The sequence below is a fragment of the Loxodonta africana genome, chromosome 2 (genome assembly GCF_030014295.1).
Source record: "Loxodonta africana isolate mLoxAfr1 chromosome 2, mLoxAfr1.hap2, whole genome shotgun sequence".
NCBI classification, from domain to species: Eukaryota; Metazoa; Chordata; class Mammalia; order Proboscidea; family Elephantidae; genus Loxodonta; species Loxodonta africana.
Genome location: NC_087343.1, coordinates 153,783,840 through 153,810,627, shown reverse-complemented (window position 1 = coordinate 153,810,627; position 26,788 = coordinate 153,783,840). Strand labels below are relative to the sequence as shown.

Here is a 26,788-nt window from a genome sequence, read left to right as displayed (position 1 = left end):
AATAAAAGAAATAGTGAATTTTCTTCATAGAAAAAGAGTACATACATTAACTGTTTTTACACCTGAAATAATATTCACCGCAAATTTCACAATGTAATGATATGCATCCCTATTAACCTTTCTGTCATCTATAGGAATTGAACTCATACTTAGCCACTGAATACAGCATTAAGGTTTTTCATACTAGTTGCAGGACCAGAAACCCCTGTTATGTTATGTTTCATTAGTATACAACAGAAGAAAGAAAGTAATCATTGAAATAAAATATTTGAAAGCTGCCTTTAAACTTTTTAACCATACTTACACATGTAAAGTAGAAAAGTTAAAGTTTTTCCCTCTGTATCGAACAGTGTGATCATCCACTTCATACATCCACATATTTATTCACTCATTCAGCAAGCATTTACTAAGCATATCTTATATAGTGGATTTTATTATATCACGTGAGAACACTAAGTAGGCAAATTTATAGTAGATGTAAACCTATTTTATTTGCAGTTAACATTATTTGCGGAAGAATAACTTACATCCCACTTATTATCTGAAAGAGTAAAACAAGAAATGCTTCAATTCCCTTCCCTAATTTCTGTATACCTCCTTCCTTTGTATCTATGATCTCTACGAGAAGTCAGAAAGTAAAATTGTAGAATTGCTAGGAAATGCATTCTGACCCCTTTCTAAGTTCTGAAATGTCAAAGGACCACTGGATAAATTGAAATATTTGTTTCATTTAACTCTTAATAGATGCATAACTCTCAAATAGGTTATTTACTTATTTGTTAAGTATATTTGGCTTCTAAAATAGTAAGAAAATTAAATCCAAGTTGAATGGACTTTGGTAAACGCACGTTTGAACATTAAAATGTTTCCAACTTAGCAGTGACTCATCTTTCTTCTTTGTGATATATATCAATAAAGTATATAAATGGGAGGTTACAAATCCTATACCCAATGTTGTTATCTTCTTTCCATCAGTGCAAATAGGTGTTCTGAAACATGGTTATAATTTGTATATACTTAAAAAACACTTCTGTGGAGCTATAGTTATAATTTGGAGTGTAATTGTCAAAGAAGATTGCTTTTCCAAAACAGTATTCATGAAGAGTATAGGCTACGAATTATGCCACATTTTATTCATTGACATCATTTAAGACCCAATTCAAGTGCCATCTCTACCACAAAGCCTTCTCTGATCTACCCCCTCACGTATGTTTTCTCAGGTTCTCTCTCTTCTTGAAACACTCAATGCAACTTGTTATCATCATTTTATCATGTACTATCTTCCATGATAGAATTTAAGCTCATATTATACAAAGACTCTTACATATTTTTCATTCACCACTGTGAATGAGTACCTTACACATATCTGTGGCTCAAGAAATACATTTGAATGAAGCGATATTTGCCTTAAGTAATTCATAACAGGAATTCTTAAAAGGAATTATTTTAAGAAGCTCCAGATCATTTATTACCTGGACCAGAAACTTTGGCATTTTATTATTTTTAATTTTGCAACTTTAGGCTATATTATTTTGATTGTTTTTTAATAGGTTTGAGGTTTTTCAGACTTGTTTCTCCTCCAAAAAAAAAAAACTGTAAGCTCCTTGAGGCCAAGGACAGTTTTCTAATACTTTTAGACTCTCAGAATTCTTAGCACTGGGGTCGTAAGCAGGTGTGTTCAATCTAACTGATTAAATGCCACCAAAGGCTCATCTTAGAAACAGTTCAGAACACAGCTAGCAGCCCCCTTCTGGTCAAGGGGAATCAAGTCCCATAACATTTGCTTACCATGGCACTGATATTTGCATGATCTCCTTTCCTATTCCAAATCTGAATACAGTCCTACCCCAGTGGCCAGATTTCTCAGGTCAGCAGCACTGTATTCCCCACACAACAGCAAACGGTTGTTACCAGAACCAAGTCCCAAAAAGGCCCGATAGAGATACGCCCGAGACAATCTCTCGACTGCAGTGACATCTATTGTTGTTGATGTCATGCAAGGATTTGAAGTCATCCTCTTTCCATACCTCAGTTCCTCTGGAGAGCAACAGCACACTGCCTAGCAGCTCTGAGAGCAACAAGCTAGGCTCTGGTTCAATTTGTTGCTCAGGAAGAAAAAGCATTCAAGAAATAAAAAGGAAATACAGACCAGAGCAATGACTGAATACAAGTTCTGGGCAGAAAGCTGCCCTCCTGTTTCCCAGGGATCTTCGAAGTCTGGAAGGACCCAAGGGGCAGAGTTGCTCCACAACACATCCAGAGTGATGGAGGAGGAAAGTGGTGGGTCTCCACGGTCCTGAACTACTACCACCACTCTCTGCTTAATTGCATCAGTGGGAAGAACTAAGCGAGCTGTCCGAAGCTCTCCCATACTAGCTGAAATACTGAAAAGGCTAGAATCAGAAGGCTGAGAGACATGGTAGGAAAGCCATGCATTGGAGCCACTATCCGCATCCTCTGCTACCACTTTTGTGACCAAATGTCCACTTCTGGCAGAGCAGCACACAATTTCCACTGGTACAGAGCCATTCCTTGGCACAGGAAGCAAGATGACTGGAACATTGTCGTTCCTATCCACTACAAACAAGTTCACAGTCACTGTTGCACTTCTGGGAGGAATGCCACCATCTCTGGCTTCCACATGGAAGGGAAGCCCCCTGAGCTGCTCGAAGTCAAAGGAAGTTTTGGCAGGGATAGCCCCACTGGACGATTCCACCGCCACCAAGCTAGTGACTGGCGGGTCTTCAGCATTAACATCCAACAGCTCATAGAAGACAAGGCCATTCTTCCCCAGGTCCGGGTCCTGGGCAAACAGGCGGCCCAGGGAGGCCCCGGGGCCATTGTTTTCAGCCACAAAGATTTCCTGCTGCGGCTGCTGCGGGAAGCTTGGTGTATTGCCGTTCACATCAGCAACAAACCCAGTCAGTGTTCTGCGGGTGCTCAGCGGGGGCGAGCCACCATCTGAAGCGGTGATTAGGACCTGGTATTCGCTCATCTGTTCCCGGTCCAGCGGCCGATCAGTCAGATGGCTGTAGAAGTTGTCAAAAGAAACCTTTAGCTGAAAAGGGCCTCCGCTGGATATGCTACAGGTGACCCTACCATTGGGACCGAGGTCCTCATCCCTTACACTAAGGAGGGCAATCACCGTGCCAGGGGCGGCGTCCTCCGGAACCGGGCTGGATAACCTCACGAGGTTCACCTCAGGAGCATGATCATTCACGTCAGTCACCTCCACCGGCAGTGTAGCAGTGCTAGCTAGGCCAGAGGTGCCTTCATCCCTCGCCTCGATGTATGCCTCCAACAGCCTTTCAGGGGGACCTAGTGACGCAGATACACGTACCTCCCCACTTCTAGGGTGCACGTGAAAAAGGTGTCTCAGCTCTGCTCACGTGCTATTGCTTAAGGAGTGCCAGATTTCCCCATTTGAGCCTTCATCTGGGTCCGAGGCCTAAAGTCGGAACAACACAGTCCCATTGGGGGCAGTCTCTGGAATCTACGTGCGGTATACGGAACGCTCAAATACAGGCACGTTGTTGTTGGTGTCCACCATGATGACAGTGACTTGTGCGTCTCCAGAGCGCGTGGGCCGCCCGCCGTCCCGACCCATGAGCACCAGGCGGTGGGTGGCGCGCTGCTCGCGATCCAGCGTTTTCTCCAACACCAACTCTGGGTATTCCCTGCCGTCCACCTGCGCCCCCATGTCCAGGCGGAAGTGCTGGCTGGGACTGAGGCTGTAGCTTAGCACCCCGTTGCTTCCCTCATGGGCATCTTGAGCGTTGGGGAGAGTAAAGCGGGCTGCGGGTGTCAGGAACTTGGGGATGTGGCGCTGCACGTCGCCGGCAGAGAAAAGAGGCGAGTTGTCACTGGTGTCTAGGACGTGAACGCGCATCTCGACCAGCTCCAGCGGGTCACGGAGTATCAGCTCATAGGTCAGGACGTAGGCAGCTTTGGCCCCGCACAGCCGCTCGCGGTCCGCCGGCTCTCGGACCACCAAGTTACCGCTGGCGGCGTCCACTCCGAAGTAGGGCTCATTGGGACTGGAAAGGAGGCGAAAGTTCCTCAAGGACAGAGCGGCTGCCGACAGTTTCAAGTCCGCGGCGACATTGCCTGCAGCTACTCCCCGCTCCGTCTCCTCCAACACCAAGTATTCGAGCTGCCCGGCGGCAGCGCCGCAGGAGACCCACACAGAGCCGCCACCTTCCCAGCCCACCATGCTCCCACTCGGCGTCCGCGCTCCACCAGCGGCGACACGGAACCATGCCCCGGACTCCGGGAGAGCACGAGCCGAGAGCAGGAGCAAGCTCCGCCCAGCCGCCGCGGGCTTGGAAGTGCCGCGACCGCCGACGTTCAGCCTTCAAACACCGGAGCTGCCGGGGTTGGCCCGCCTGGAGCAGGGCTTGCTAGAGCGGAGGTCTGACAGCCGTCTGGGAAAGCCCAGCCGCCCGGTGCGGAGGAGCACAGCGCCGCCTGCAGTTGCTGAGACGAGGTGGATTGCGCGCTGCGGGAGCGCAGCCTCCCTGGGCTGCGAACCGGGATTTCGCTCCCAGCCCCCGCACGGGGGCGGGGCAGCGCCAGGAAGACGCTGGGATAAACTGACACAACTCTCCTTAAACGGCAGTGGCGATTCCTAGGACAGTAGCGAGCACCCACAAGCTCTGCCTGAAAGCTGCTTGCAACGGGGGCTGACCCCGGCGGACTCCTCCCGCCAACTGCTCCCGGGCTCCAGGAAGGCCGAGCGTCGAGTCCCCAGCGCCTGGGACCCATTAACGTCTTAACTGCCCGCGGAAGGGAGCTGGACTCAGAGGGAAACGCTGGGAGGAGACTGTGAGAGGAGGTTCAGTGAACGTGAACGACCACGCCTTCTAGAGTTAAGCAAGTGCTGTGGGGCTTTTAGTGCTGGACTCCCAGCCTCTCTCCACTGCGGGTCTCTTATGTCGCCAAGAGTTAAACACAGGCGACCAGGGAGAGGCAATTTGGGGAATGGTGTCCGCCTCAAGCTTCCTCCTGATTCTTACTTTTTCCAGGCGCCACAGCAGCAGAGCGCAAGCTTTACGGTTCTTTGTTCGCTCTTTGCGGGATAGATTTTTCTCCGTCCCCAGGAGGCCCCAGTGGGAGTGCTTTGTAAGCCCTCCTTGACGCTCTAGGGAAAGAGGAGGTCATGAACCAGACAATATCAAAAATCAGAAACTCAGGAAGACCTGACAACTCATCCCCAAACAGGACGTGTGAAGACGAGGAAAAAGAATTAAGGCACTCTCCAGAGTGTGACCAGAAAACTGGAGCTTTATTTTCTCTATAAATATTTAGAAAACAGCAGTGAAGCAGGGTGAGAACAGACTGGCCCATATTTTCTCGAGCTTCGCTTTCATGCCAGTTTTCTGCACGGAAAATTTGTGGGGTTTAGACATACTAGTATATCTGAAAACTTCTGTAATGTTTTCTAATTAATGATTAAAGTGTGTAGGTAGGGGGACTCAAGCATTCTCTTAAGGGTAAAAAATGAGATTGGTGCCACTAAGACCAAATCACCTCCCCTGAACATCACAAACTCTTCCCTTATCTGTTTCAGGAAATAGAAAGAGCAAGATGCAGCATAATAAAACAATGTAAGTAGTAAATGCTCCTAGCTAGTTTACTTTTCTGAGTTAAGAAACCAAAATATCACTGATACAAGTCTCAGATAAAGAAGGAAAATGTCAGCCCATTAAAGCGCTAGGGAGAGTCAAGAACACGTATAGCTATCATTGGGAATCCTCATTAGGATGTGAAATAGACCACAAAAATTGAATTTCTTCAATTCTTCACCAAACTTCAGAACCAAAAATAAAATAATTATCTACCATAGATTAGGATTTGCATTTCCTAATTTCAGTTTAATGCTGCTAACCAAGTTTACTGCTTTGGGGTGAAAGGTTATTCTTTCTGCCTTTCCATAAGCAGCAGACAAAATACACATGGAGAGATGTACTTACTTTTGGGAGACAGCTGACCCTTACTTTTAAACCTGCATTCAAGCCTCCAATTATACCAGGTTTAAGAATTTTGAACTGTATCTAGGAAGACAGCATGTGTAAGTATGGATTAGGTGGTGGAGAGAAGGAAAAACTCATACAGGAAAATCATGACAAAAATTCCTCCTCCTTCGCACACTTCTCGGACTTTTCATTTCCCTTTTTCACATTTCTCCACTCAAACTTCCATTGACATCTTTTTTCCAAAAGATTTCGTTTGTGTGAAGAATAAATGGATAACACTCATTCAGTGGGATTTGTTCCACCGCATGCTTTCCTATCTTTAGGCACAACATTGTATTCTTATTCAAACAAAAGACTTGTGGGAAAGCAGTATTTGAGAGAGGATATCCAAAAGACCAGGAAAGCTAAAAACCTGCCTTTCAGATAAGATGACTAGATGAACATTAAAATCATGCATTAACAAAACTTCTCTTCAACAAGACCTTTTATTGTCAATATTGCATTTTACCACTTTTTGGCATTTTTCGTAGTTTCTCCTAATCAGGCATTTTCAAGTTTTTAATTAAGCACAAGCACAACTTTAAGTGGAGTCTACGCAAAAACATAATCCTGATTTCTCCTTGGACTTTATTGTCAAAACAATTATTACAAAGCTCTCCACCAAACTTGGCCTCAAGTTTTAAACTCAAAATATTTCAACCATAATGCATAAACTCTGATTAGAGATCTTGAAACCAAACAAGAAAACAGTAAATCTCATACCTACCAGAGAATTTGTCATCACGAGGATATTATAATTTTAACAAGATTGTATTTCATATTCCAAAAAAAAAAAATTTTTTTTTATTTGGTAAGCATGCACACTAGATTTTCCTCCAAGCTGCAGATGAAAATTTTCATCAAGTGTGGCTGAAAGGGAAGGCCTGCAAGGATGACGAACCACCCTCATCTGACGGTAGAGTATTAAATAATGCCTAAATTTGTGGGGTTTAGACATAATGGACATGAATCCTGCCCGCAAAGAACTATGGGAACGAGCCAAAGTAGCTGACCAGGCCACAACCCTGTCCTGTGTTAGAGACATTAAACGGGTGCTTTCCATATGCTGAACTAACAGCTACAGATTAACTGCCTTTAAGTGCAAATGCAACCATCAATCAGTAAAGTAAACACTCCTGGAACCGCTTCCTCAGCGGTTTCAAGGCTTCCCCTTCTCCCCTTCCCCCCTTCCCTGGGGCCTCTGGTGTCACATTCTTTTCTTCCTTTGTAATGCACCCGCTCCCTGAGTACTTAAGCTTTTAGAACAAAGATCCCCCTGTGCGCAAACATTTTGGCCTGGGTAATTGCCAGCCCTTGAACTTGTGGGTAGCGGAATTCAACCCTGCCCTCTGTACATATGAGCCCTGGTGGCCAAGAGTTCAGCTGCTAACCAAAAAGTTGGCAGTTCGAATCCACCAGCCCTCAGAAACCTTATGGGGCAGTTCTACTCCATCCTACAGGGTCGCTGTTTGTCAGAATCCACTCAACTGCAACGGGTTTTGGTTCTCTGTGCATAAATTTCTCCTTATTAAAAGGCTCTGGTCCGATCAACCTGGCTTTTGCCACCATTTTTTTTCAGAGTGTGAACCAAACCTTTCCGAGCCCGTTTCATCACCTTCACTTCCAGCTGTTGCCTTTGGGATTGCCCTCGCAACTGGCTAGTGTGTGGGGGCGGGGGGGAGCAACTATCAAAGTTATCTCCAATGGACAATATTCTTTTATTTCTAGCCAACCAAGATTATCTAACTAGAAGTCAAAATCTGACGAAGATACTACCAGCATTCCTCAAAAAAGGCTCTACACCAATTTCACACTGTATAATAGTTGCAAAAATGCTAAACAAAATATCATTAGGTGGTCATGGTAAATGCTTAAAAGGAATTTGATTAAAAGTTGACAGCTATCACAGAACAATAGCACTTTCATTTTAAACAGTGAAACATCACAGTTATTCACATAAAAATCAAGAGCATAACAGGGCACTTGTTATAGCTATGATGGCTCAGTGGACAAGCTCTCTCAGCAGTTGGAATCCACCAGCTGCTCCCTGGGAGAAAGATATGGCAGTCTGCTTCCATGAAGATTATAGCTTTGGAAACCCTATGGGGCAGCTCTACCCTGTCTTATAGGGTCTTTATGAGTCAAATCAACATGATGGCAATGGGGTATATGTACACACACAAATATTTTAGAAAGGATGATAAAATACATTGTTAAATGATAAAATTTACTTAAAAACAAACAAACCTGCTGTGGACAGACAAGTATATTCTGACTCATGGTGACCCTAAAGGAGAGGGTAGAATTGCCCCATAGGGTTTCCAAGGCTGTAAATCTTTATGAAAGCAGGCTGCCACAACTTTCTCCTGCAGAGCAGCTGGTGGGTTCAAACAACCTGCAGAGCACTTCAACCACTTTGCCACCAGGGCTTCTGAAAAAATTTATAGGTAATATAGTTTTCTACTTGTAAAACCCAGAGAATCAAAGGAAAAAGCAATTAGAATCAAAATAGTTCAACAAGAAGATATATAGAACCAGTTTCCCTACACATGTGCAATAACTAGACAAAATGTAGGATTTCTACCAGTTATGGCTAAATAAAAATAGATATTGCTAATGTCCTTTCTCCTCAATGAAACTCATCAAAAACAACAGCAGACAAAAAATAAAATCTTGTCTTGGATGAAACTCTATAAAATGTTTGAACTTCAACAATACTATAAAGGGGAATTACCAAGTATCATGAAAATGAGATCAAAATGTAAGAGAATGCTAGAGATGATACCTGCCACTGGACATCTTGGGAAGAGCTGGTAGATTGGTGTTTTCCAAAGTAGTGACACACACTGAGATGCAAAACCAATGACTCCTTGTTTGAAACAAAAAGATCTAGGTACACTGGCTGAAGGCAAGACTCCCCTTTAATCCTATTTGTCAACACAAAATAAGAGAGAAAGCAGGACTGGTTATGATAATAAGCAGATGCACTATTATTTCAAGAATAAATCTAAAGATATGGCAAGATGAAGAGAAAATTCTGGATGATAAGCTGCCCTGCAGCTGCCTAGCCTCACCAGTTGAAGATACATAAAAGCCACAGCACACACAAACCACTCTATATCAAACAGTAAATAAGGAAATGTTTGTGTTAGCCTCAGGCACTGCTGGCCCATCCATTGTTATATTTTTCACCTGAAAATAACTGGTCTTGGGGGAATTCCATTCAAAGAGGATAGTCAAATAAGAGCCAACATAGGATCTACACAAGATATTGCAAGAAAAAAGGAGAAAATAAATATGAAATATTACAGATTAAAATACACTTGGAAATTTTTTAAAATTTTTATTGTGCTTTAAGTGAAAGTTTACAAATCAAATCAGTCTCTCACACAAAAACTTATATACACCTTGCTACATACTCCCAATTGTTCTCCCCCAATGAGACAGCCCGCACCCTCCCTCCACTCTTTTTTTGTGCCCATTTCGCCAGCTTCTAACCCCCTCTACCCTCGCATCCCCCCTCCAGACAGGAGATGCCAACATAGTCTCAAGTGTCCACCTGATCCAAGAAGCTCGCTCCTCACCAGCATCCCTCTCCATCCCATTGTCCAGTCCAATCCCTTTCTGAAGAGTTGGCTTTGGGAATGGTTCCTGTCCTGGAACAACAGAAGGTCTGAGGGCCATGACCACCGGGGTCCTTCTAGTCTCAGTCAGACCATTAAGTCTGGTCTTTTTACGAAATTTTGGGATCTGCATACCACTGCTCTCCTGCTCCTTCAGGAGTTCTCTGTCGTGTCCTGTCAGGGCAGTCATGGGTTGTAGCTGAGCACCATCTAGTTCTTCTGGTCTCAGGCTGATGTAGTCTCTGGTTTATGTGGCTCATAATTACCCTGTGTCCTTGGTGTTCTTCTTTCTCCTTTGGTCCAGGTGGGGTGAGATGACACCTGGAAATTTTTAACTAAAGACATCTAATAATAAGATTCACAAAACTCAATTCAAAATAGCCCCAGGAAATCAACAGTTCAAAACAGAGCTAGAAAGTAACAATGAGAAAGTGAAAAGGCCACAGAAAACCATGAAAACTGAGCTGGCAAAGTTCATGAAATAAATGGAAGAGAAACACAAAATTATCACAAAAATTAAGGTCACATTGGAAGCAGTAAAAAGGTGCACAGGCCCTGCATGGCATGCACTCAAGAACAAGAAGAAACATTTGAGAGTGTTCAGAAAAAAATATATTTAAAAAGAATAAATAATTAGAAAGTATTAGAAAAGTGTAACTTAGGAGCAAATAAAAAGTGGAGCCAACATACTCCTACTAGATGTCCTCGAAGAGACCAAACAAATAGAAAAGAAAAAATATTTGAAGACATCATTCAAGAAAACTTTCTGAGATTAAAAATCAACTTCAGATTTCCACTACCAGCAATAGAAGTCTAGTTTATCTTCATGCAGTGTCAAACCAAGGGCAGCAGATGGATGGTAGAAGTGGTTTTCCCATGCTGTCAGAAAAAAAGGCATTCATTGTAAGTCAAGAATATTTTAAAATAAATGGGAAGATGTTCCATGTTTATGGATTGGAAGAATTAGTATTGTTAACATGTCAGTACTACCCAAAATGACCTAGAGATTCAATGCAAACCCGATGAAAATTCCAACAGCCTTCTTTACAGAAATACAAAAACAAATTCTCAACAAGAGGCCCCAAATAGCTAAAGCAATGTTGAAAGAGAAAAACAAAGTAGGAGGACGCACACTTTCTGATTTTAAAACATACTATACAGCTACAGTAATCAAAACAGGATGGTAACCCCCCCCAAAACAGGATGGTAGTGGTATAAAAATAGACACATAAACCAATGGAACAGAATTGAAAGTCCGGAAATAAACTTATACATCTATGGCATCTTAGGCTGGGTTCTCCAGAGAAGCAAAACTAATAAAGTGTATACATATATATATGTTGTTGTTTTTAGGTGCCGTCAAGTCGGTTCCAACACATAGTGACCCCACACACAACAGAAGGAAACATTGCCCCCTCCTGCACAATCCTCACAACTATTGCTATGCTTGAGCCCATTGTTGCAGCCAATGTGTCAACCCATCTCCTTGAGGGTCTAACTCTTTTTCTCTGACCTTCACGTTGCCAAGCATGATGTCTTTCTCCAGGGACTGATCCCTCCTAGTAACACGTCCAAAGTATGTGAGACGTAGTCTCTCCATCTTTGCTTCTAAGGAGCATTCTGGTTGTACTTTTTCCAAAACAGATTTGTTTGTTCTTTTGGCAGTCCATGGTATATTCAATATCCTTCACTAACACCACAATTCAAAGGCATCAATTCTTCAGTCTTCCTTATTTATCGAAGTAAAATGAAATCCTCGGCAACTTCAATCTTTTCTCCATTTATCATAATGTTGATTATTGGTCCAGTTGTAAGGATTTTTGTTTTCTTTATGTTGAAGTGTAATCCATACTGAAGGTTGTGGTTTTCGATCTTCATCAGTAAGTGCTTCAAGTCCTCTACACTTTCAGCAAGCAAGGTTGTGTCATCTGCATAACCCAGGTTGTTAATGAGTCTTCCTCCAATCCTGATGCCCCATTCTTCTTCATATAGGCCAGCTTCTTGGATTATTTGCTCAGCATACAGATCGAATAGGTATGGTGAAAGGATACAACCCTAATGCACACCTTTTCTGACTTTAAACCATACAGTATCCCCTTGTACTGTTCAAATGACTGCCTCTTGGTCCATGTACAGATTCCTTGTGAGCACCATTAAATGTTCCAGAATTCCCATTCTCTGCAATGTTATCTATAATTTGTTGTGATCCACATAGTCAAACACTCTTAGCATAGTCAATAAAACACAGGTAAACATCTTTATGGTATTCTTTGCTTTCAGCCAGGATCCATCTGACATCAGCAAGGACATCCCTGGTTTCGCATCCTCTTCTAAATCCAGCTTGAATTTCTGGCAGTTCCCTGTCAATATACTGCCACAGCCACTTTTGAATGATCTTCAGCAAAATTTTACTTGCATGTGATATTAATGATTTTGTTCAATAATTTCCTCATTCGGTTGGATCATCTTTCTTTGGAATAGGCATAAATACGGATCTCTTCCAGTTGGTTGTCCATGTAATTCTCTTCCAAATTTCTTGGCATACACAAGTGAGCACTTCCAGTGCTACATCCTTATATTGAAACATCTCAATTGGTATTCCGTCAATTCCGGGAGCTTTATTTTTCACCAGTGCCTTTAGTGCAGTTTGGACTTAGTCCTTCAGTACCATCAGTTCCTGATCATATGGTACCTCCTGAAATGGCTGAACATCGACCATTTGTTTTTGGTATAGTGGCTCTGTGTATTTCTTCCACCTTTTGGTGCTTCATTTAATATTTTCCCTGTAGAATCCTTCAGTCTTGCAAGTCAAGGCTTCAATTTTTTCTGCAGCTCTTTCAGCTTTGGAAATGCTCAGGGTGTTCTTCCCTTCCTATTTTCTATCTCCAGGTCTTTGCACATGTCATCTTAATACTTTGTCTTCTCAAGCCACCCTCTGAAATCTTCTATTCAGCTCTTTTACTTCATCATTTTTTCCCTTTGCTTTAGCTACTCGATGTTCCAAAGCAAGTTTCAGAGCCTCTTCTGACATCCAGTTAGGTCTTTTCTTTCTCTTCTCTCTTTTTAATGACCTCTTGATTTCCTCATGTATGATGGTCTACAGTCATTAGTGTTCAACATGTCAAATCTATTCCTGAGATGGTCTCTAAATTCAGGTGGGATATACTCAAGGTCGTACTTTGGCTCTCGCGGACTTGTTCTAATTTTCTTCAGTTTCAACTTCAACTTGCATATGAGTAATTGATGGTCTGATCTGCAGTCAGCCCCTGGCTTTTTTCTGACTGATGATATTGAGTTTTCCATCATCTCTTTCCACATCTGTAGTAGATTTGATTCCTGTGTATTCCATCTGGCGAGGTCCATGTGTATAGCTGCGGTTTGTGGTGGTTGTTCTTGCAAAATTCAATCACGTGATCTCCAGCATTGTTTCTATCACCAAGGCCATATTTTCCAACTAACAATCCTTATTCATTTCCAACTTCCACATTCCAATCACCAGTAATTATCAGTGCATTCTCTTTGCATGTTCGACCAATTTCAGACTGCAGAAGTTGGTAAAAATCTTCAATTTCTTCATCTTTGGCCTTAGTGGTTGGTCGTAAATTTGAGTAGTCATATTAACTAGTCTTTGTTGTAGGCTTACAAACATTATCCTATCACCGACAGTGTTGTACTTCAGGATAGATCTTCAAATGTTCTTTTGGAGAATGAATGCAATACCATTCCTCTTCAAGTTGTCATTCCCAACATAGTAGACCATATGATCATCCAATTCAAAATGATCAATACTGGTCCATTTCAGCTCACTAATGCCAGGATATCAATGTTTATGAGTTCCATTTCATTTTTGAAGATTTCCAGTATATATATAGGGAGAGAGATTTATTTCAAGGAAATGGTTCACGCAGCTGTAGAGGCTGGGGTATCCCAAGTCTGTGGGTCAGGATAGAGGCTTCATCTGACTCACATAGCCACAGGGGCTGGTGAACCCAAGATCAGCAGGTCGGAGATCAGGGCTGTTGCTCACAGGCTGTGAAGATCAACAAATTCCAAGATCAGCAGGCAAGATCACAGGTAAGATGCTAGCTCAAGTCCCAAGAACCGGAGGTCAGAAGACCAGGAGTCAGCTGCAGATCCAGAATGAGCAAAAGCCCCCGATTCCTGCCAGAACATCCACCCACACTCCACGCAGGTCACATGCCCAAGGAAACTCCCCTTCAACCTACTGGTTTCTCACAGCAGACACCATTATTGGGGTGACCATAAATTTCAATAGGGAATTGACTACATCATCACAAGACTGCCAAAACACTGAGAATCATGGCCCAGCCAAGTCAACACGCAATCTTAACCATCACATATGGTCGACTGATTTTTTTTTCCTTTGTACTTTAGATGAAGGTTTACAGAACAAACTAGCTTCTCATTAAACAATTAGTACACATACTGTTTTGTAATATTGGTTGCTACCCTCCCCCCAACATGTCAACACTCTCCTTTCTCAGCCTTGGGTTCCCTATTACCAGCTTTCCTGTCCCCTGCTGCCTTCTCATCCTTGTGCCTGGGGTGGTGTGCCCATTTAGGGTCATTTTGTTTTATGGGCCTGTCTAATCTTTGGCTGAAGGGTGACTCTCAGGAATGACTTCATTACTGAGCTAAAAGGGTGTCCAGGGGCCATACTCTTAAGGTCCCTCCAGTCTTTGTCAGACCAGTATGTCTGCTCTTTGTTTTGTGTGTGTGAGTTAGAATTCTGTTCTACAATTTTCTTTAGCTCTGTCCAGACCCTGTATTGTGGCCCCTGTCAGAGCACTTGGTGGTGGTAGCCAGGCACCATCTAGTTGTGCTGGACTCAGTCTCATGGAGGCTGCAGTACTTGTGGTCCATTGGTCCATTAGTCTTTTGGACTAATCTTTCCCTTGTGTCTTTGGTTTTCTTTATTTTCCTTTGCTCCAGAAGGGGTGAGACCAGTATCTTAGATGGCCGCTTACAAGCTTTTAAGACCCCAGGTGCTACTCATCAAAGTAGAATGTAGAACAATTTCCTTAAAAACTGTTACACCAGTTGAGCTAGGTGTTCCCCAAGACCATGGTCCTCACAGCCCTCAGCCCAGTAATTTGGTCTCTCAAGGAGTTTGGATGTGTCTATGGAGTTCCATGACCTTGCCTTGGACAAGTTGTGCTGGCTTCCCCAGTATTATGGCCAACTGATTTTTGACAAGAGTGTTAAGTTCATTAGATGAGGAAAGAAGAGTCTCTTTAATAAATGGGCTGGGAAATTTGGATTTGTAGAGTGTACAATCTACTTGTGCAGAAAAATGAAACAGAATCCACACCTCAATCTTACACAAAAGCAAATTCAAAATGGATTAAGGACCTAAATGTGCAAACTAAAACCATAAAATTCCTAGAAGAAAAAGCAGGAGCAACACTGTCAGGCCTAGCTTTTAACAATGGATTATCCAATATAATAACAAAAGCACAAACAGCAAAAGAAAAATAAATAAATAAATGGGACCTCATTTATTATTAAAAACTTTTGCTCATCGAAAGATTTTACCAAAAAAAAAAAAAAGTGAAAAGACAAGCTACCGACTGGGAGAATATCTTCAGAAACATATATCCAACAAGGACCTACTAACCAAAATACATGAAAAATTTCAACAACTTAACAACAAAAATCCAACACATAATCCAATCATAAAATGGGCAAAGGGCTTGAATAGGCATTTCACCAAAGAGGACATTCAAATGGCTACCAAACACATGAAAAAATGCTCAGTGTCATTAGGCATCAGAGAGATGGAAATCAAAACCACAGTGAAATACAATTCCATTCCCACTAGGATACCTAAGATAAAATTAAAAAATAAATAACAGATGTTGGCAAGGATGTGGGAAAATTGGAACCCTTATAAATTACTGGTGGGAATGTAAAATAGTACAGCTGATGTGGAAAACAGTGTGGCAGTTCCCTAAAAAATCAAAAATAAAGTTGACCCAAAATTCCACTCCTAGGTATATACTCACAAAATTTGAAAGCAGAGACTCAAACAGAGTCTTGTACAACAACGTTCACTGCAGCATTATTCACAATAGCCAAAAGGTGGAAACAACCTAAATGCCCATCGAGAGACAAATGGATAAACAAAACGTGAAACATACATACAATAGAATACTTCTCAGCCAATACAATAGAATACTTCTCAGACAAGAAAAGGCAATGTGCAGAGAACAAAGTTTATTAGTGGTTACCAGGGGTGGGAGGGAAGGGGGGAAGAGGGGCTAACAGTGATGGAAATATCGCATTGATTAAGGGTAGGGTTGCACAGTCAATTATTATGATTGCTGTCAATAAGTGGTATACCTGTAAAAAGTTGAATTGGCAAAAGCTGTGTAATAGATACATGTACAACAAAACAAAAACAGTAGCTGCTGAGGCTGCTTATGCACAACCAAAAACTTCATGGGATTTGATTCCTTGGTTTGGAGGTTTAGGGTCATGGTTTCATGGGACATCCAAGTTAACTAGCCTAATTATATGTTTAGTGTGTCTGCTCTACCTCCTAGTTCACTGTGTAGTGCCTGGGGTCTTAAAAGCTTGCAAGCAGCCATCCAAGGTACAATTCGTCTCTATTCACCTACAGCAACAGAGGAAGAAAGAGAGTCAGCAACAGGAGGAGGATATGGAATGTGTGGGCTAACTGTCCATGAACAACTGCCTCCTTTGCCATGAGACCAGAACTGAATGGGGCCTGGCTACCCATTACTGAACACTTTGATCAAATATTCTATAGAAGAATCCTGATCAAGGTAAAAATGCAGAACATAGTTTCAAATTCTCATGGACACTGACTTCCTGGAGCCATGAAGGTTGGATGAAGCCCTGAAATTACTGCCCTGAGATAATCTTTAAACATTAAACCAAAAAATAACCCCTGAAGACTTCTTAAAACCAAACAATAGTTTAGCTTGACTAGAAAATTTTTCTTTTTTTAATTTACTTTTTTATTGTACTTTAGATGAAGAATTACAGAACAAACTAGTTTCTCATTAAACAGTACACTTAGTTTTATGACATTGGTTAACAACCCCACAACATGTCAACAGTCTCCTTTCTCAACCTTGGGTTTCCTATTACCAGCTTTCCTGTTACCTTCTGCCTTCTAGTCCTTACCCCTGGGCTGGTGTGCCCCTTTAGTTTCATTTTGTTTTATGGGCATGTCCACTCTTTGGCTGAAGGGTGAACCTCAGGAATGACTTCAATACTGAGCTAAAAGGGTGTCCAGGGGCCATAATCTCAAGGTTTCTCCAGCCTCTGTCAGGCCAGCAAGTCTGGTCTACTAGAAAAAAAATCTGACTTAAGCATATGCTCTTTTAAGAATGATTTATATGGGATCAAATTGATAAAGCAACTCAAAAGATTAGATAGGAACCTTAGGGGGCAGTGAAATTATATTACTGGTAGAGGAACAACTCAGAAATGAAGGTGAGAATGGTTGCACAACTTGAATAATGTAATCAATGTCTCTAAATGGTACATGTAGAAATTGTTGAATTTGTGTATGTTTTGCTGCATACATTATCAACAACAAAATAAATATATATATTTTTAACCATTAAAAAAGAATTTTTACAAACTGAGAATGCACTCAGCCTTCTGATTTCAGGCAACAGAAACTGCCTGTGAGAGTAAACAGATGTTGGATTAACAGAAAAGGACTTTGAAATAGTCATTACAAATGTGTTCACAGAACCAAAGGGAAGCATGATTTAAAAACTAAAGGAAGGTGTGATGACAATGTCACATCAAACAGAGAATATCAATAGCTACAAATTACTAAAAAGAACCAAATGGAAATTATGGAGTTAAAAAGTACCTTAACTAAAAAAATTTCATTAGAGGGGCTCAAAAGTAGGTTTGAACTGGCAGAAGAAAAAATTAGCAAACTTGAAGATACATGAATAGAGATTATGCAAGGCAAAGAACACAGAGAAAAGGAATAAAGAAAAGTGAACAAACCCTCAGTGAAATGTGAGACACCATGAAGTGCACCCACATATACATAATGGGATTGCCAAAAGAGAGGAGAGAGACAAAGGAGAAGAAAAAGTATTCAAAAAAGTAATGACTAAAAAAAATCCCAAATTTATTGAAAAACAATAATCTATCCAATCAAGAAGCTCAATGAACTCCAAGTAACACAAATGCAAAGAGATCCATACCCAGACATATCATTGTAATCATGCCAAAAACCAAAGAGAAAATTTTGAAAGCAGGAAGAGAAAAACAACACGTTACTTACTAGGAAATCCTAATAAGATTAACAGCTGACTTCTCAATAAAAGCAATGGAGGCCAGAGGCAATGGGATAACCAATTCAATGTGCTCAAAGAAATAAACCATCAATCAAAAATCTTACATTCAGCAAAACTATCTTTCAAAATTGAAGTCAAAATACTTCCCAAGATAAAGTAAAATGGGGAGAATCTGCTGCTAGTTGACCTGCCTTACAATGAATACTAAAGAAGGTTCTTCAGACTGACAGCAAGGGATCCCAACCAGTAATTCAAATTCACACAAAGAATGCCAGTAGATTTAATTATGTAATGATAAAAGAAAATATAACTGCATGTTTTCTGCTTTCTTCTCTTAAATGATTTTAAAAGCAATTGTATAAAATAATATGTATATAACATATTTGAGCATATAACATAGAAACGTTAAATATGTGTAACATATTTGCACTGACGGCACAAAGGAGGTAGATGAGAGCAAAGCGATAATGGGCTAAGGAAATTACTACTAGTAGTAAAGTAATAATCATAATAAAATAATTACTCTTGTGTTTGTAACAGTAATAAATTAAATAAATACAATACACCTTCTCCTCACTTGCCAACTATCTCGTTATACAACATTTTGCATTTATGACAATAGTAAAAATCTTCTATCCAACCATTTTGCACATTAATGACATATGTCTGGCAATAATGAACACTGAGGTGCAAGACGACAGTAACTGGCTTTGATGGTTAAGGTTATGTGTCAACTTGACTGGCCCATGATTCTCTGGTTTGGCAATTATGTAACGATGTAACTTTGTAGTTATGTAATGATATAATCATTCTTCATTTTGTGATCTGATGTGGTTATCTTCCATTTTTGCATAACAACAATCTCACATAATGACCTGATCTTTGGGACCTAACCATGTCAATAACTGAGGAGAGGGTGCAATACAATTAAAAGTTAATAGATTTATATAGGTGCAACATTTCTATGTATCACTGAAATTAAGCTAATATAAATCTGAAGCCAATTCTTATAGTTAATATGTGTATGGTAAACCCTAGAGCAACTACTAAAAAAAGCTTTAAAAATTGTGAAAAAAATCAGAAATCAAAATGTTACATCAGAAAATATTCACTTATGTTCATTTTAGTGCAAAACAATCCAGTGAAGGAGAACAGAAGGAAAAAATTATGAGGCATAGAAAACAAAAGTAAAATGGCAGGCGTAAATCCAACTATATCAATAATAACATTAAATGTGAATTAATTAAACAATCCAATCAAAGGTCAAAGATGGTCAGACCGGATAAAAATTAAAAACAAAAACATAATACAACTATATGCTGTCTACAGGAGACACAACTTTACTTCCCAAGACACAAAAAGGTTGAAAGTAAAAGGATGAAATAAGATGTATCATGTAAATAGGAACCACAGGGAGGGTAGAGTGGTTATAGTAATATAAGATAAAATAGACTTCAAAACTTAAAATGTAATAAGATTCTATCTCACTCCAACAAGGCTGGCATTAATCCAAAAAACACAAAATAATAAATGGTGGAGGGTTGTGGGGAGACTGGAACACTTATACACTGCTGGTGGGAAGTAAAATAGTACAACCACTTAGGAAATCAATTTGGTGCTTCCTTAAAAGACTAGAAATAGAACTACCATGATCCAGCAATCCCACTCCTTGGAATATATCCTAGAGAAATAAGAACCTTTACATGAACAGATATATGCACACCCATGTTCACTGCAGCACTGTTTACAATAGCAAAAAGATGGAAGCAACCAAGGTGCCCATCAACTGATGAATGGATAAATAAATTATGGTAAATTCACACAATGGAATACTACACATCGATAAAGAACAATGATGAATCTGTGAAACAGTTCATAACATGGAGCAACCTGGAAGGCATTATGCTGAGTGAAATTAGTTGCAAAAGGACAAATATTGTATGAGACCACTATGATAAGAATTCAAGAAATAGTTTAAACAGAGAACAAAATATTCTTGATGGTTACAAGAGTGTGCAGGGAGGAAGGGAGAGGGGTATTCACTAATTAGATAGTAGACAAGAACTAATTTAGGTGAAGGGAAAGACAGCACACAATACAAGAGAGGTCAGCACAACTGGACTAAACCAAAAGCAAAGAAGTTTCCTGAATAAACTGAATGCTTCGAAGGCCAGCATAGCAGGGGAAGACGTTTGCGGAGACCATGGTTTCAGGCGACATCTAGGTCAGTTGGCTCAATAAAATCTATTAAGAAAATATTTTGCATCCTACTTTGGAGAGTGGCATCTGAGGTCTTAAACGCTGGCAAGTGGCCATCTAAGATGCATCAATTGGTCTCAACCCACCTGGGTCAAAGGAGAATGATGAACACCAAAGACACAAGGTAATTATGAGCCCAAAAGACAGAAAAGGCCACATAAACCACAGACTACATCAGTCTGAGACCATAATAACTAGATGGTGCGCGGCTACAACCAATGACTGCCCTGACAGGAAACACAACAGAGAATCCCTGAAGGAGGAGGACAGCAGTGGGATGCAGACTCAACATAAAAAGACCAGACTTAATGGTCTGACTGAGACTAGAAGGACCCCAGAGGTCATGGTCCCCAGATCTTCTGTTAGCCCAAGACAGGAATCGTTCCCAAAGCCAACTCTTCAGACAGGGATTGGACTGGACTATAAGATAGAAAACGATGCTGGTGAGGAGTGAGCTCCTTGGATCAAGTAGACACATGAGACTATGTGGGCAGCTCCTGACCGGAGGGGAGAGGAGAAGGCAGGGGAGTACAGAAGCTGGCTGAATGGACACAGAAATACAAGGTGGAGAGAAGACGTGCACTGTCTCATTAGGAGGAAAGCGACTAGGAGTACACAGCAAGGTGTATATAAATTTTTTTTATATAAATTGTTGTATGAGACACTGACTTGATTTGTAAACTTTCACTTTAAGTACAATAAAAATTTTTTTTAAAAACTTAAAATGTTACCAGCAATAAAGAGGAACATTTTATACTGACAAAAAAAGTCAATTCATCAAGAATATAAAACACTTATAAACATATATGCACCTAATAACAGAGCATCAAAATACATGAACCAAAAACTGACAGTTTTTCAACAATAATTGTTGGAAACTTCAATACCTTGTGACTTAGTTATCTAGTGCTGCTATGACAGAAATACCACAAGTGGATAGCTTTAACAAAGAAATTTATGCTGTCATAGTCTAGTAGGCTAGAAGTCCAAATTCAGGGTGCCATCTCCAGGCAAAGGCTTCCTCTCTTTTTTGGCAATCTAGGTTTTTACTATTAGGCCTTTATTATTAGCTCGTTGTCATTAATGTTCCCCTGGTCTAGGTGCTTCTCACGTGCAGGGACCCCAGGTCCAAAGGACATGCTCTGCTCCTGGTGCTGCTTTTTTGGTGGTATGAGATTCCCATGTCTCTCTGCTCACTTCTCTCTTTTCTGTCTCAAAAAAGATTGGTTTAAGACACAGCCGAATCTTGTAGACTGAGCCCTGCCTCATTAACATAACTGCCTCAAACCTGGCCTCATTAACATCACAGAGGTAGGATTTACAACACACAGGAAAATCACATCAGATGACAAAATGATGGACAATCACACAATACTGGGAATCATAGCCTAGCCAATTTGATACCCATATTTTGGGGGGACACAATCCAATCCATGACATTCCAACCTTTGGCCCCCAAAAATTCATGTCCTTGCCACATATAAAACACGTTCTGTCCATCATACCAAATGTCTTAAATCAACTCCGAGTCTGTGAAATCTAGCATACAAGTTATCTGCTTTCAAAGTGTGATGGCAGAACAGGCATAAGCTAGACATTTCCATTATAAATGGAAAGAACTGAAAGGAATGGAAGGCATAACAGGCACCAAGCAAGTTAACAGAGTACATTACATTAGCTCTCAAGGTTTGAAAATAACACTTTGTTCTCTGAGAACATTTAGGCAATGGCCCTGCCCTCCAGACTGTGCTGGCCACTCTCTGGATTCTGAGCGTAGGCCCCTCAGCCCTGGACTTCAGCTCCACCTTCCAGGCCCACTGGAACAGCAACTCTGCTCCCTTGAATTTGGGCGGCCCCATTCTCCTAGTCCAATCTGAGGGGCAACTCTTTGAGACTGGGGCAGCTCTGCTTCCTGTGTTCCTTGTCTCTTCAGCTTCTGCTTCCTGGTTCCCTGGCCACTAGGCTCCTCAGGTCTCACTGCCCAAGCCTGCCCTGCTGGGGCAAGTGTTCCAAAGCTCTGTAGCTCCACCAATAAGTGCCTTGAGGCAGCCCACTCTGCAGATAAACTTCAGTCAGAAGGCATTCGGCTCTCTTGCTCTGGCCTAGCTCCACCGATAAGTGTTTGGAGGCACCCCACTCAGCCAGGAAGCCTCCTGCACAAAGGTGCTCAGCTCTCTCACTCCATGGGTCAGCTCCAGCACTGTCTGCTTCTGTTCTTCTGGTTCTGCTGCTGCCATTTCTGTGCTGCTGCTGATTCTCTCCTCGCTTCCTTCTGAGTCCTCACCAAAATTGTCTGACATCCATAATACCACCAAATGGTCTCTTCAAGGCAATCTAGGCTTTTACTATTAAGCACTTTAAAACTCTTCCAGCCTCTATCTATTCAAAACCTCTTCCACATTTTAGGTATCTGTTAGAGCAGTGCCCTACTCCCAGTCCCAAATTCTGTCTTAATTATCTAGTGCTGCTATAACAGAAATACCACAAGGTGATGGTTTTAAAAAAGAAATTCATTCTCACAGTCTAGTAGGCTAGAAGTCCAAATTCAGGGTGCTGGCTCCAGGAGAAGTCTTCCTCTCTCTGTTAGCTCTGGAGAAAGGTCCTTGTCATCAATCTTGCCTGGCCTAGGAACTTCTCAGGTGCAGGGACCCTGGGCCCAAAGGATGCACTTTGCCTCTGGTGCTGTTTCTTGGTGGTATGGCATCCCCATGTCTCTCTGTTCACTTCTGTTTTGTATCTCAAAAGAGATTGGCTTAAGACACAATCTAATCCTGTAGTTTGAGTCCCACCTCATTAACATAACTGTCACTAATTCCATCTCATTAATATCATAGAGATAGGATTTACAACACATAGGAAAATCCCATCAGATGACAAAATGGTCATCTGGGAATCATGGCCTAGCCAAATTGATACACATATTTTTGGGGAACACAATTCAATCTGTGACACCCTGTTTTCAAAATTGGATAGAACTACTAGATAGAAGATCAACAAGGAAAAAGAACATGTGAACAGCACTATAAACAAATTTACACTTAGCAGACATCTATAAAACACTGCATCCAACAACAGCAGAATATATATACTCTTCTCAAATCCATGTGGAACATTCTCCAGGATAGACCATATGTTAGCCCATAAAACATGCCTCAATATGTTTAAAAGGATGTATATCATACAAAGTATGTTCTCCAACCACAGTGGATTGAAATTAGAAATCATCAGAAAGAAATCAGAAATATGTGGAAATGAAACAACATATAGCAAAATAATGAATAAGTCAAAGAAGACAGCACAGAGAAATTAAAAAATACTTTGCTGTGAGTGAAACTGAAGACACAACATACCAAAACTTAGAAAGCAGCTAATGCAGTGCTAAGAGGGAAATTTATAGCTATAAACCCCTATGTTAAAAAAGAAGAAAGGGCTCAAATCAATAACATAACCTTCCACCTTAAGACTCGGGGAAATGAAACAGAAGTTAAGCTTAAAGCAAGCAGAAGGAAGGAAATGATAAAGATTAGAGAAGAAATTAATGAAATAAAGAATAGAAAACTATACAGAAAGTCAACGAAACCAAAAGTTGATTCTCTGAAAAGGTCAACAAAATTGACAAACCATTAACTAAATTGACAAGAGGGAAAAGTGGTAAGAGTCAAATTACTAAGACCAGAAATGGAAGAAGGGACATTACTACTGACCTTACAGAAATAAAAAGGATTGTAAGCAAATACTATGAACAACTGTATGTCAGTAAATGAGTAACTTTGATGAAATGGACAAATTCTTAGAAACACACAAGTAACAATACTCAAGAAGAATTAGAAAACCTGAATAGTACTATAAAAAGTAGAAAATATTGGATTAGTAATAAAAGAACTACTTGCAAAGATAAGCCAAGACCTAGATGGCTTCACTGGTAAATTTACCAAATACTTAAATGAGAATTAATATTAATTCTTAAAAAAAAACTTGCAAAGAATATACAAGAGGGAATGTGTACTATCTCTACTTGAGGCCAGCTGATACCAAAACCAGATGAAGACATCACAAGTAAATTACATATCGATATCTCTTATGAATATAAGTGCATAAATCCTCAACAAAATACTAGAAAACCAAATTTGGCAATATATAAACAGAATTATACACCATGACCAAGTGAGATTTATTTCAGGGTGCAAGGCTGGTTTAACACCTGAAAAGAAATAAATGTAATACACTATACCAACTGAATAAAAGATGAAAAACACATGATAATCTCAAGAGAGGCGGAAAGATCATTTGACAAAAATCCAACATCATTTTATATTAAAAACGATCAACTAGAAAAGAAGGAAATTTTTTCAACCTGACAGAGGTCAGAGCTACCACAGATTTAAAGGTGAAAGACTGTATGTTTTCACCCTAGATAAGGAACAAACTAAAGATGTCTTCTCTTACCACTTACCAACACTGTACTGGAGGGTCTAGCTAGGGCAATTAGGGAAGAAAAAGAAATAAAAATCATCCAGATTAGAAAGGAAGCAGACAAACTATGTCTATTTTCATGACATAATCCTGTAGAGAAAATTCTGAGAAAGCTACTAAAAACAAAAACCTACAAGAGCTAATAAATGAGTTCAGCAAGGTTGCAAGAAGCAAGATCAATATACGAAAATCGATTGCATTTCTATACACTTGCAATGAACTAATAAATGAAATAAAACAATTCCAATTACAATAGTATCAAAAAGAGTAAATATTAAGGAATAAATTTAACGAAAGAAGCACAAAATGAATTATAAAACATTCCTGAAATAAATTAAAAAGAAGACCTAAATAAGTGAGGGGGGTATCCCATGTTCATGGAAGAAAGACTTAATATTGTTAAGATCATGTTATGGATTGAACCCACTACTTGTTGTACTGTGGTGGCTTGTGTGTTGCTGTGATGCTGGAAGCTATGCCACCAGTATTTCAAATGCCAGCCGGGTCACTGATGTGGCATGACTTAAAATGAGAAGAAACAGCTGCAAACATCCATTAATAATTAAAACGTGGAATGCACAAAGTATGAATCTAGGAAAACCAGAAGGTGTAAAAAATGAAAAGAACACTTGAAGATAGATATCCTAGGCAATAGCTGAAATGGGCTGGTATTGGCCATTCTGAATCACACAATCATATGGTCTACTATGCTGGGAATGACAAATTAAAGAGGAATGGCATCACACTCATTGTGAAAAGGCACATTCCTGAACAGCAATGCTGTCAGGGACAGGATAATATACATACACCTACAAGGAAGACCAGTTAATACGATTATTATTCAAATTTACACACCAACCACTAATGCCAAAGATGAAGAAACTGAAGACTTTTACCATCTTCTCCAGACTAAAATTGATCAAACATGCAATAAAATGCACTGATAATTACTGGTGATTGGAAAGCAAAAGCTGGAAACAAAGAAGGATCAGTAGTTGGAAAATATGGCCTTGGTGATAGAAACGATGCCAGAGATTGCATTATAAAATTTGGCAAGTCCAATGACCTATTCATTGAAAATATCTTTTTTCAACAAAATGAATGGCGACTAACACGTGGACCTAGCCAGATGGAATACACAAGAATCAAACCAACTACATCTGTGGAAAGAGATGATGGAGAAGCTCAATATCATTGGTCAGAACAAGGCCATGGGCTGATTGTGGAACAGACCATCAATCGCTCCTATGCGAGTTCAAGGCGAAGCTGAAGAAAATTAGAGTAAGTGCACAAAAGCCAAAGTATGACCTTGAGTATATCCCACCTGAATTTAGAGACCATCTCAAGAATAGATTTGATGCATTGAACACTAAATGACCAAAGGACAGAAGAGTTGTGGGATGACGTCATGAAGATAGCAAAATGTCATTAAAAAGATGGGAAAGAAAGAAAAGACTAACACAGATGTCAGAAGAGGCTCTGAAACTTGCTCTTGAACATAGAATAGCTAAAGCAAATGGAAGAAATGATGAAGCAAAAGAGCTGAGGAGGAGATTTCAACGGGCAGCTTGAGAAGACAAAGTAAAGAATTATAAAGAAATGTGCAAAGACCTGGGGTTAGACAACGAAAATAGAAGAACACACTTAGCATTTCTCAAGCTGAAAGAACTGAAGAAAAATTCAAGCCTCAAGTTACAATATTGAAGGATTCTATGAGCAAAATATTGAACTATGCAGAAAGCATCAAAAGAAGGAATACGTAGAGACCCTATACCAAAAAGAATTGGTCAACATCAAACATTTTGGGAGGTAGCATATGATCAAGAACGAATAGTATTGAAGAAAGAAGTCCAACTGCACTGAAGGCATGGGTGAAAAACAAGTCTCTGGGAATTGATGGAATACCAATTGAGATGTTTAAACAGATGGATGCTTTGCTACAGGTGCTGACTTGTCTATGCCAAGAAATTTGGAAGACAGCTACCTGGCCAGCTGTCTTAGATATCTAGTGCTGCTGTAACAGAAATACCACAAGTGGATGGCTTTAATAAAGAGAAATTTTTTTTCTCACAGTCTAGAAGGCTAGAAATCCAAATTCAGTGTG

General features: G+C 40.5%; 3 protein-coding genes across 3 annotated transcripts in view; all 3 read right to left on the bottom strand.

The window, feature by feature from the left end:
• LOC100656452 (protocadherin alpha-C2) overlaps positions 1–26,788 on the bottom strand; it is a 223,290-nt gene that overhangs the window by 119,257 nt on the left and 77,245 nt on the right. The window lies entirely within an intron of this gene.
• Positions 1,507–4,213, bottom strand: PCDHAC1 (protocadherin alpha subfamily C, 1). Its single transcript, XM_010593465.3, is given in 2 exon segments — positions 1,507–1,840; positions 1,842–4,213. Coding segments are annotated over 2 exon segments (2,448 nt in total). The 3' UTR covers positions 1,507–1,764.
• Positions 4,348–26,788, bottom strand: part of LOC135228500 (protocadherin alpha-13-like) — a 55,798-nt gene continuing 33,357 nt past the window's right edge. The window contains exons 2-3 of the mRNA XM_064275016.1: positions 5,016–5,140; positions 4,348–4,822 (exon numbers count right to left, since the gene is read on the bottom strand). Coding sequence (XP_064131086.1) covers positions 4,348–4,822; positions 5,016–5,140 — 600 coding nt within the window. The remainder of the gene's footprint in view (positions 4,823–5,015; positions 5,141–26,788) is intronic.